At 38.8% G+C, this 12,119-nt stretch overlaps 1 protein-coding gene across 1 annotated transcript; it reads right to left on the bottom strand.

The window, feature by feature from the left end:
• Positions 1-3,358: 3,358 nt before the first annotated feature.
• Positions 3,359-10,028, bottom strand: LOC145785889 (voltage-gated hydrogen channel 1-like). The gene is made up of 6 exons (XM_082597589.1): positions 9,951-10,028; positions 8,547-8,741; positions 6,134-6,298; positions 5,513-5,681; positions 4,453-4,572; positions 3,359-3,963 (listed from the first exon to the last, which is right to left on the bottom strand). The coding sequence occupies exons 1-6, from the start codon at positions 10,026-10,028 to the stop codon at positions 3,884-3,886; spliced, it is 807 nt and encodes a 268-aa protein (XP_082453715.1). The 3' UTR covers positions 3,359-3,883.
• Positions 10,029-12,119: the final 2,091 nt, after the last annotated feature.

Here is a 12,119-nt window from a genome sequence, read left to right as displayed (position 1 = left end):
CAGTCTAGCACCCCCCTAACTATCGTTGGCATACGACTAGGCTACTACAGTGCCGACCAAAAGTTGAGTAGAGGCCAAAATTTTGACATGCCTTCAGATCGCTGGCGATATATTTTGTAATGAAGTCTCTTGTTGTTTAACAAACTGTGCAATTGTTTTAACGAAGTTGATTCAAGATTTGGTATTTGGCTTTGATTTACCAACAGAAATTCAATTATAACCATATGTAAGTGAATCAACTCTCTTAAAACAACAGCACAGTTTGTTAGGCGACAAAAAATACAAAATATAACGCAAGCAATCAAAAAGCATGTCAAAATTTCGGCGCCGCCATTAAACTTTGGCCTGCACTATCGAAAGAAAAGCGAAGTACAAACTGATCATTTTGTTTATTCTTCAAAACTACTGTCGTCATTGGTGCAAAAAGAAATAGGAAAACCTGAGAATAGTGAAAGAACATGGACAAATTTAAGCATACTTAAGTTACCCAGCTGGGTAACTAGTTACACATGTATCAATGTGATTTCTGTTGTTGCTTATGTGTGACCAATTTCTCTATTCGAGGCTTCGTGTTGGTCAAAGCCACTCTCATATCGTGGAGCAACCCATGTTGAAGGCGGTTCCTGCCAATTGTTTTGATTTGGAGTATGGTGAAGAACGCCTTTTCGCACAAGTAGGTAGTCGGAAATAGAACGATCAATTCCAATGCTGCTCCGTGCCAATGCAGGATATACTGTTAACTGATCACACCAGAAATCAGCATGCGGAAGGACGAAATTTCGTCTGACAACTCTGATTCACCTGCATGTCAATCAGCTCCTCCTTTAGTCTATTATCATCACTCATGTACTGCCTAGAAGGGCTGCTGTATTCACTCTGGATATGAGTGATTTGTGGGAATCTATTTTGCCATGGTGGTTTTTGGAAGCGAAAGGTGAGCAAGAATATTACAACAAAGCACCCACCAGGTAAGTTCGCACAATCTACTCGATGAGGATCAATTTGAGTAGGTACGGTACTTGACTAGGAGATGACTGGAATAACAGCAACTCATGTGACAACTGCTAATACTGGCAGAAAGACGAAAAAATGCAGAAAAGTAAAATGGCATTTTTTGATATTATATTGCATGCATTCAGCACCCCCTACAGTCTATTCCAGCACCCCCAAGGGGTGCTAGCACCCCCGGTTAAGAAACGCTGGCCTACAGTACAAGCCATCGCCGAAAATTGGCACAACAATAAAATCCTGTTGAAAAGTTACGCAAGAAAACTCAAAATACCAAAAAAAGAGAACATTTGGTCATTTATGAGTGTTCTCGGAGGACTATTAATTTTTCTTAAAAACAGAGGACAAATCCTCTAAGAAGAGGACATATATGGCAGGCCCGTAACTAGCTTGGAGCACTAGGGGGGCAATACGTATTCTAGAGGGGGCCTAAACTTTTACCTTCCATATCATGTACGAAAACGCCGTTTGTACAGTATTCGTATTACAGCGTTTACATTAGCATAGAAACAGCAGCGTGAACTGGCATTATAGAGTGAATTACATGCTGTAGCCTAAACAGTTGTAATGACGACAGCATAGAAATTGAGAAGCAAAATCATTTTTAAAACATCCGACCATCAACTAGTGATAAAATGGTTAAAAATTGGCATATAAATTGATGATTTTGTAGTTGATTCTTTTGTTAATTAACCCATTGCCTTTCATGAACTTTGAGTTCGTTTTAGTCAGGTTTTAGTTTATTTACATTTTCCTCTAATGCGCTGCTTAAATCAAACAAAATATACTAGGCCTATACAATACATAGAAAATAGGCGTTGAACTATGATCAAATAGGGCTGCCGCCGCTGCACCAGTCACTCATCGTTTTGTAAATAATTGTACAATGCACCTCATTTTTTCTAGTGCAGAATGAACATGCAATCATATCTTCAAGATCAATCCTTTAATAATAATAATAATAGATAGGTTAGGCCCTACGTTAACAGAAGACGTTGGTGGACTTCACTGAATCTATTAACGAAAACGTCCAGGTCTATTGTCTCGGTCATTTCTCTTTCAAACGCCAACAGAACCAAGTTCGCCTGGAACATAGACCTGCGTGTAGGCTTGTCTATCCGAGATAAGACCGAGAAGCCACTCTCACAAACCGCACTACTGAACCCGAATGATGCCACAGTAGCGGTAAGCTTATATACATTCAGGAATGCCAGTCGTTGTAGGCTACTATATTGGAATCTTGGTGTTCTTCTAACTTGGTCATGTAGGAACTGTTTTGCGACTTGCAATTCCACCTCTGGTGGAATATCTATCTTCAGTTTCGTATATAGTGGAATGAGCGATTTACGATCTAAAAAGTTTTCATTTTTTCTTGAAAGGGCACGTACAGATGTATAAAACCATGAGTCGTATGCCAATCTGAGTTTCAAACTGCAAGTAGGAGTAGCATAGGCCTACCTAGAACGCAAATGCCAAGGTGGTTGTCCGGTACTTTAATAATGCTTAGTGGCAGTCAACTGCACAGTATTCTGGAGACTGATCGGCTATCACACTGCTTAACTCAGTTGGAAACTGGTAGAGGCCTACTCCGGATCTTACCAGCAATAAATGTCTCTTAACATAACATTCGACCACACCAGGTATAGGCACTAACATGCAGATATCCAATCAACCACAAACCACTGTTCTGACTAACTTTGTTCAAATTTCCTTTACAAAAATTTTGTTTATTTTTTTTTTACCAAAGATCATCCTAGGGGAAGGCGGGGTTACCATACACAAAACTAAGTTGCAGCAAAATTTATCCTACAGTGTTCTGACTAACTGTGCCCAAAGTTTCTTCGTAACAATGACTGGCTAGTTATTTTGCCCAAGTGTCATGCCGTACCGTACTACAAGAGCTTCGAGGATTACACAAAATTAGGCTGCAGCAAATATCTGTTCCACACTGTTTTGATTGAGCCCAATTTTTGTTTAAAGTTCATCTACTTCAGTTATATCGTCACTCAAAAGTATGAAACATGCAAATATTTTATCCAAATTGTGGAATTTCTTGCCAATTAGTGTACTTTTTAAAATGTAAAATGCAGTTTTAATCAGTTTTTCAAAGCAAGCAGTTGAAAAGAAATAATTTTAATGAATCGACAAAACATCCTAAAATTTGCTGCTCAATTGTTTTTAGCCTACAATTTTGCCCGAATTATCGACAAATCAAAAGTTTTGACGATGCGACCGCTCCCCCTGCACCCCCAGCTCCTACACCTATAGGGCACCGATTGGCTATGTCAGAAAACTTTGATACACTGGAAAATTTAGCAAATCTTCAGACACAACGCTTGTAAAATTTATTAAATGAAACAAAACAACTAAATAGATGATGATGATATGCAGCCACAACACGATGAGAATGACCAGGATAAAGGTATTACAATCGCACACAAGTCTGATAGCTCGCTCAATTGAGCGCCCGACCTTTTGAACAACATCACAGAATGATGGTTCAACTCTCGTCGTGTACGCTAGAGCAACGCATTACAAAGATCGGCACCTAGTAGATATTATTCTTTATAGACGACAAACAAAATGACCGGCCTGCGGCTGTGGTTCAAAGCCTCTGCAGGTATGCAAAACTGCCAGAAATCACCTTTCTCAGTCTGAGAATAACGGTTCCCACCATCAACTTCGACAGACCAACATATTGTTCAAGTTGCAAAACACTTGCTAGGGGTTTCCCTAGTGATGTAGCCTACAGGTGGACAAACTTTCAATCCATCGACTGGGGTGGTAAAAACATTTCACTGGATTGGTGAGCAAAATGCAGCAACCTGTGTGACTCATCAGGCTATGAACTCTTGATGAAGCAGTCTAATTGTCATCACGCTGAAGAGGAGTTGCTATTCTGTAACGTCACATTAATCCCGTGCTCATTCAATAAATTCTTCAGATGCTGAAGTTCTGTAAAAAATTCAAAATGCTTTTAAATACTTTCAACAAATTTTAACTGCTGAGTGGCTGATAATTTCCTGCCCTCCAATCTAGCCTGGAAAAATCTGCTCATACGCCGATGATGAACACATTTTAACTACCGGTACCATTCATTTTACCTTCATATACTCATTCACCTCCATATTTAATTTGATAGTTAGCCAATTGATAATTAACCAATATCACTTTTTCTTGAGCTTTTTAATTAGGCTACATTGCACAAGAAAATAATGAAGGCCATGAAAACTAAACGTGGTTACTACTTGCTGTAACTTTCATGCCGGCTCAACTAAAGTTTGTTAGTGTGTATAGGAAGGAGCGTTCTTGTCTGGCAGTCAGCACAAGGCTAAGTAGGCCTACTCACTAGAACTGTGAGTAGGCTAACTGCGATTTGCTAACCAACGGTAGGCCTATGCTGTAGTCTCCACGCTAAATATTGCGGTTAAAAGTTGAACCAACCTCCAGTTTGTCGTCTCATTTGCTTTTCAGCTTCCTCCAGAGAGGCTTCCAGCTTCTTGTTCTTTTCCTTGATGACGTGAACTCTTTCGTCTGCTTTCGCCTTTGCAGTAACAACAATACCTGCAGAAAATATTGCTACTTGTTTTTGTTTGTCGTATCCAGGCTTACACCCGGTGGTTGAAGATTTAGATTAAGTGGACGGGAAGGCAAGGAAGCCAATCTTCGTGTCCACCTTCAGGCATGCCTTTAACTGTCTTGCCACAGACATAGCCGCATGCTCTTGAGCGGTGTCGAACCGGCGCCCTTTCGATTGCCGTTCCAGTGTTCTCACCACTCGGCTATGCAGCCACTCGGCTATGCAGCAGCTACTTAATTTTATTGATGTTTTTTTCAAGTGGAAAGTTTTATAAACTACGGTACGTTGGCGACATCTAGTTTACATTTTTATTTTTTCAATACAAAATGAGTAAACTAGTTGCTGCAAACTAAATTATCACCAATGCAAGCTGCGTATGTACGTAGGTTAATCTTACACCATATGACTTAACCTAGCCTACTGGTTATTATTGGAAAACGTTTTTTTTTTTCACTTTGTTTTCGTTCCGATTAAAAGAATTTTCGAAATGTTTTCCCTTGAGAAAATCCTGTGTACGCCGCTGATCCTTTATATCCCCTAGACCAGAAATTTTAAGCTTGTTCATTTTTTAGATTCAAAGACTTTTCAAATATTTTTTAAACCTGTGGTTTCTTATTAGATTAAGTTTACAACCATCATTACAAAATAAGTTGATTACAAACAATTATGTGTCATCTAATTTTTTGACTGGTTTTAAACAGACAAGATTTGCTGGATTACCACTTTAAAATAGCTTTTTGTTTAAAATTTGAAAAAATTTGGCAACTCGTTTTCTTAACACCCCCTCTTCTTGACAGATGACGTAGCCTAGTCTAGTCGGAAAATCCGTTCTTCTGAATCCGTGATGTAGATCGAAGGATGCAACGTTTAGATTGCTCTGCATAACATTTTCCGACAAAAACAAAGTAGGCGATGTTACGCTACCGTTGGTGATCCTGATCAGCCGCAGCAATATAAGCAGCCCAAGAATCACGAGGATTTCGCTGCCTTCGAAGAAGATAAGGACGATATCCACTACAAACGACACAGTCACCACAACAGCATCAAGGACCTCTATCTTGTGATGGAGAAAGTGCCGGTGATCAACATACATCTACGCAATAAAGTAGTGGATTTACAAAGCATTTGATTGAATAAGTAAAAATCATTGAACGTAGTGCATTTGTTACGTTGCCACACCAGCGCAGCAAAAAAGTTACTGTTGGGGAAGAGAAATATTTTTCCGAACTCCGATTGGTTGCACTTGAAACGTTTTCGCACAAATTTTTTAAACAGTGCTGCCCTGCCGTTCACATTTCAGAAATCTCTTTATAAAAAATATTGCATATATTCTGTTCAAAAATGTTGTTTTTCCAACACATCCCGTAGGCTATCTTGGAAAATCTCCTTGCTTCCAACCAGCAGGTTATATAACATTGGAATCTATTTACACAGGAGCTTTGGAGGTAGCTTTGTTGTTGAGGCTTCGCTAACAATTGCATCATAGGCTACACTTGAAGTTACGTGATAATTCATAGGTGGCAAAACAAACTAATACAATGTCACCTTGCAAGCAATTTCCACCATAAAGATTGATAAGATTGCAATTGAGAAGCCGTGAAGAATATCCGGCAAAGGATTGCCTTCGTCAACAATAATAACATGAACATCGATCAGCAGTTCAAACACAACAAATATGGTGTCCAGAATGATGAGAGTTATTATGGCGGCCTGTGAAAGAATTGCTTTGAACGCTGCCTATGAAGCATCATTGCTTTTCATCAGCCGTTTAATCACAAAAAACGTTTAAGGGAAAGTGGGGCAAAGCAGAACATTTTTTTTAAATTCCGTATAACTTTCGCGATATGAACAATACGGACATAATTTAAAGTGGCAAGCTTTACATTCCAAGTCTGATATTTTTTCACATCATCTCATATTTCTTGTTACTATACAACTAATTTTACATCACAATTTTAAAATAAACTATTTGTTCCCAATCATTTAGGGCAGGGGCGGGCAACTTCTCCAGTCGCCGGGCCTGATATAGGAAAATGAAGTACTTGGCGGCCGGATTCATTAATCGCGTATTTATCTACCTTCTGTAGACAAGGAATAAATCGTATTTAATGTAATGTAAACTTTAAGTTTAAAGCATAGAGACTAATAACAGGATTTCATGAGATTATTAACAATTAACGTAATGTACTTCAATAGCTGCTGAAGTCAATGAGACATCTGTGGTCGATCAAAGTTGTCAACAAGTTCTTTGAACTCTGGCTGCATGTCGGACGTAGAAACCCTCAGTAAAGACTGCTCGAGAACATCAGTGAGATTGGATCGCAGCTTTGTCTTGTTGATATTGACGGTCGAAAATGTTATGTAGACCAGAACAGAACAAGTAGGCCTAGTTTCATGGCCATTTTTCTCAGGTTGGAAAACTTGGACTCATTCAGTGACGCATAAAATTTGTCAATGTTTTTGGATTGGAATATCTCTTTCTGGGTAGACACTTTAACAATCGGAAAACTTAACTCTGCCAATCTCGGTAACCGACCGTGCGTCAAAAGTCTACAAGTGGGCCTATGTGAAACTACTAAGGTAACCAATCAAGGCTTTGTCAGTCCGAGGATAAAGATACAAAAACCAACCAAATCAATCAATTCCAGTTGTAGAGCTTGACTGAAGGAGATTCTTACAAGAGATAAAGAAAAATGATGGAAAGGCACGTTTATGACGGAACATAACATACTTGTCCCTTGACTAAAAGCCAAAAACAAAGAACTATAAAAAATAACTAACAGTCACTATTATTTGACGTAGTAAGCAAGTAGTGGGGGATTGCGGCAAAGTGTGGTCGCGGGCCATATTACCATGCAAAGACCGGAATCTGTTTGCGGGCCGCTCAAAATCTCGTCGCGAGCCGGGTCCGGCCCGCGGGCCGTATGTTGCCCGCCCCTGATTTAGGGCAAAGCGGAACGTTTGTTCCTGTAGCATGTGATAAACTTATGTTGCTCGAAGAAAGTGAATGTTGTTTTTATACCTTGTAGGCTATAGCAGCTTGCAATTCACTTACTATATTCACTTAGCACTTGCAGCTTTACACTGAAAGCATAAAACCGCGTTTTTACTACAATGTATCATGGAGTAGCCTATATAACAGTAACACAATCTACAAGAGTAACACAATAGATAGATGACCTCATCTAGTCATTTTTGTTGAAATTAGCAGCATAACATTGCTTAATTAGATTCGAGTAGGCTATGTGTTATTTAATAAAAATAGCGTTAATTACATCGAAACCATGGGCGTGGGCTAGCGGGACGGTGTTCCTCTTTGCCCCACCAGCAATATTCCGTTTTGCCCCAAAGCGTGATTTTAAATAAAAGTGAAAAAAAAATCTTAAGATACAAAACTTGTCCTCAACCTGCATTCAGAGGCTCCTTAAAAACACTTCAAATTCAACCTAAACTTTGATAGCTCAACTATTCGGTTAAAAACAAACTGACGCATTTTCGAACAGGTCTCATAGAGCTGCATGCTAAACCTCAAATTTCTACTTAATTCAGCACATCCAATCAACCGCTTTACAAATTTTAACGCGGAAATGTGTCACATGATTATCTCAAACGTAGCCGATAATGGCAGCGGTGTTTACATTAATTCCAATATTCTGCTCTGCCCCGCGTTCCGCTTTGCCCCACTTTCCCCTACGTAAGTTATTATTTTTTTAGCAAAGTAAAAAAATTGGAAACATTTCATACAGGCATAGAATACATCGAGTTGGTTGAAAGTAAATTATGAAATATCTTAGCGACTCTATCTAGTCTAAGCTGATGCATTTCCTATGGTCAAATGTTAAGTTGGCCGAAATGTCGCAGACCAATCTGTGCGATACATTGGCTTTGCAACTCACATTGCAATATTTCATCAACCTCAGCACTTATCATGCAGCGCAGTCTCACATGCTCAACTCACATGGATGATCTTCGTATGAAGGATGTGCTTGAGCTTATCTCGACTGGTGGCGCTAGAGATGTTGCTTTCAATGGCATCAGCTACCACATCAACTGTCTCTCCATCTTCAAACTTGGTGTATTGAAACATATTCAAAGCAAAAAAAGAGGCGAAGGGGGAGATGTAAAAAATTATGCACCATGTGTAGTCAAACAACTATTGTATTCTGAAAACAAAATAATCCGGTCTATTCACAAAGCTACATCGTAGGAATATAAGAGTCGTATTTGGGGATGTAATCAGGGGCAAAGGAGCAATTGCTCCCTTCTTGAAATATTTGTGTATATGCAACCAACTAACAGACTTGCAAGCTATTGAAAAGCTGTTGAAAAGTTCACTAAAGGAAATTGTAGTCTACTTCTTAGATCAAATTGATGCATCATTTTAGCCATGCAACACCTGCGACTATGTAGACCGGTGCAATGAACTTTTGGAAACGCTTGGTAATGATGAAGATCTAACCAATGATATTTTCGTTACTTTGCCAAACAAAAACAAGATATTTTTTTTGCTTTGTCAACTACAACTAACCAGCAACCTTTCCAACTGGGCTTATTGCTTTGTATCAAAGAATGTGCTACTGTAAACCAAACGAGGTCAAGCCTTGCTAATGCGGTTTGCTAGTAGGCTATGCGAGGCACAATCATGCTTTGGCACTGACAATGTGCGACTGTACAAATTCACTTCTTAACCATGTGACAACACCAGTGATGAAGCAACACAAAACAAAACGTTGAACTGAGTTACTGTTTGGTTAAATACCGTGTTCAATAATATTGTTTCGAGGCTTATGGGCAAATTCAAGCACTGACTCTTGGGACCAGCTCAACTGACTCATCTTTTACTGGACACTGCGCTGCGTAAAAAAATTACCAACTAACCTATATGTGATTTCAATTCTTGAAACCGGCTTTACAGCATGCTGTTATATGAGAACTTATTTCAAGTAGCTTGCTACAATGGCATTGTATTTTAACCCATCCACTGGTTTTATACGTTTACCCCTTTAATGGTCAGTACTCTTATATGGTGGCGGCGGGATGCCGCAGCGGATAAGGCGCTAGCTTTCCAATCATGCAATGCTGGTTCGACTCCCGATTTTAGCTGGTTGTTGAAAAACACCGCTCACTTCTAACCAGGGTGTAATAAATTGGGTGGGCGTAGTTGTTGAAGGAAAGGCGGCCGAGAAAAAAACTGGCCACCCTACTTTCGTTAGTGCCGAAGGCTTAGTAAGCTTATAATGAGAACCTTATCTTCTCATCCCCAGATGCTTGGATTCAAGTATGGGACTCACCTTTTCCTTTTACTCTTATATGAGGGCAAAGCTAAAATTTTAAGATCCTGTTAGTACGAAACAGGGAGAACCTGTTGCATAACGTCAATAAATGCATACTCTGCAATGTTGGATACAGAAAATGTTCTGATTTTAATTGCTTCACTCATTTTCCTTTTTTCCAAAAACTTATTTTTCTTCTCAGCATAAAGTAGAGTCGGCTGAAAGTATATGCTTAGGCCTACAAAGCAAGAATTTGTCCACTTTTCATCACATTTCATCGAAGCAGTTGTAAATTTTTGCAGGCAGTGCAAATAATCTCTTGGTGTAGGGCTGTAGGCTATCTCTTATCTCTTTATTCCTTTGTCGTAGAATGAGTCGTTGCGGTTATTGATTAACAAAAGTCAATAAATATCGCCATGCATTGGCAAGTCAGTGTCAGATTTTACTGCAAAGTTTTTGAACCAATAGCGTCGTAAACAAAAAGAAGGCTTTGTAGCTATATGTTGCTTTGCTTCAAAGCAAAGTAGTCTATCATTGTCGGCTGTGTGATGAAAGAGAACGCTGGTACTGCATTCAAAAGGACGTCGGTCCGACGCCGACCGAGGACACGGGCTTTGTGACCTATTAGTCAAAGATTCAAATGAGGAATGAACACAAAGATTCCTCGCTTTCCCACTCAAGCTGAACCACAGTGCTTTACATTGGGAAGTTGTTTGGATACGATGAACAACATCAGAGCTATATAATGCATTGCAGAAGCAGTGGATGAAGAATCACTTTCACATCACTATTCTTTCAAAAATGCACGTTTTTCACAATAGGCTAACTTACACAAAAACACCAATTTAAGAAGAAAAAAATTTAGACGTGTAGCGCCTGCGGCTTTTCTTATGTTCCCTTGCGTCCTATTGCCGTTGTGAAACCTGTGTTTGTTAGGAATTTGAAGCGCTGGCTAGAATTTGGGCGTTTCCTTAAGAATTTTTACCAGTTATTATGGTTTGATATAGGCTACATAGCCTATACGTGCTTTTGCGTCGTTTTAGCGTTGTAAATTTACCCCACATGCTGCATTGCATGTGTGGTAAATGTACAACATGTGCATGTTCAAATGTGCATGTTCAAATCAAGTTCCCGCGCTTTTCAAAGCAAGCAGCAAAAATTTCTCTCTCCAGGCCCAAATCAAAAAATGGACTCATAAAAATAATTAAGGCCTGGAGAAAAGCTAATTCTAGAAGAACCAAGAAGAAAATTTGATTGTAGTCATATCAACACCAAAACTATCAAAATCAACCAGGAAGTTGCAGAGATAATTAAACTTGAAAAGACCTTCAGTTAGGCTAGGTAACAAGTCAGCAGTCATTGTTTGTTTGTTTTTTTGCATTTACGAAGATAAATCACAGCTGCCAGTAAAATCCTCAAGTTTAGAAGACAAAGTAAGTTAAAAGGACTCATTTTTGACTTTCTTACATTTTCTAAACCCAGCCATTATTTTTCACCCAACCGTTACTAATATCCTTCAACCCAACCAAGGCCAATTTCAGCACAAGCTCAACCATCAACACCAAAGAGGTTAATTTATTGGAAACAAATCAAATTTCAGAAGAAAAAAAGATCAAATCTGGACAGTTTATTGTACGCTACCACTCCATTTTTTGTTTAATTTTAGTTTGTTATTCTATTAATTTGTAGTTCTACACAATTTTGAAGTACAGTAGGCTAATCAGATTCAGCTAGGTCAAGACTGACTAATATTTTTCCCCTAAGTTTCATCCTTTGTGACGTAATAATAATATTTTTGAAATCTTCACCTTCCGAACTCGTATTTTTTTTTTCTCGTACTGTATTTTACATTTCGTATTCCGACATGATCGATATCATAAACCGACTAACTTAGGCTACGTCTACGTAAGTATATCCATTATCCTCGCTAGTCTTAATTCTCTTTTTAAGCTGCATATTTTAATCAGGTCATTTTAACACAATTCATTTGATTCTATATCACTGCTTGACGGAATTTTGCCCTGAGTTACCTCTCATCAACTAAAGTACCGTAATTTAATTTAGTTCCTAGTTTCAAATTAAAATTATTACTTAGTCAATTTCCAAAATCCTTGCTAAATTAAATATTTCATAACGCAATAATAGTGTTCTGTTTATTTTCTAAAGTGTTTCTCACACCACTTAAACCAGACTTGTTATTTGTTCTTTTTCGGTGCTTGTTGGTCACCGTCCTATTTCGTCACGTCACACATAAGTGA

Source organism: Aplidium turbinatum, chromosome 16 (genome assembly GCF_918807975.1).
Source record: "Aplidium turbinatum chromosome 16, kaAplTurb1.1, whole genome shotgun sequence".
Taxonomy (NCBI): Eukaryota; Metazoa; Chordata; class Ascidiacea; order Aplousobranchia; family Polyclinidae; genus Aplidium; species Aplidium turbinatum.
Note: the sequence above shows the minus strand (reverse complement) of the source record. Positions and strands in the feature narration are given on the sequence as shown.

What these genes read in the sequence shown, in the direction of transcription:
- LOC145785889 (XM_082597589.1), bottom strand. Translation starts at nt 10,028, where the DNA reads ATGAGTGAAGCAATTAAAATCAGAACATTTTCTGTATCCAACATTGCA. An exon ending in TTCATACGAAGATCATCCAT is followed by an intron (nt 6,299 to 8,546) that starts GTGAGTTGAGCA and finishes ATTCTTTCACAG; the next exon opens with GCCGCCATAATAACTCTCAT. An exon ending in GCTGATCAGGATCACCAACG is followed by an intron (nt 4,573 to 5,512) that starts GTAGCGTAACAT and finishes TATTTTCTGCAG; the next exon opens with GTATTGTTGTTACTGCAAAG.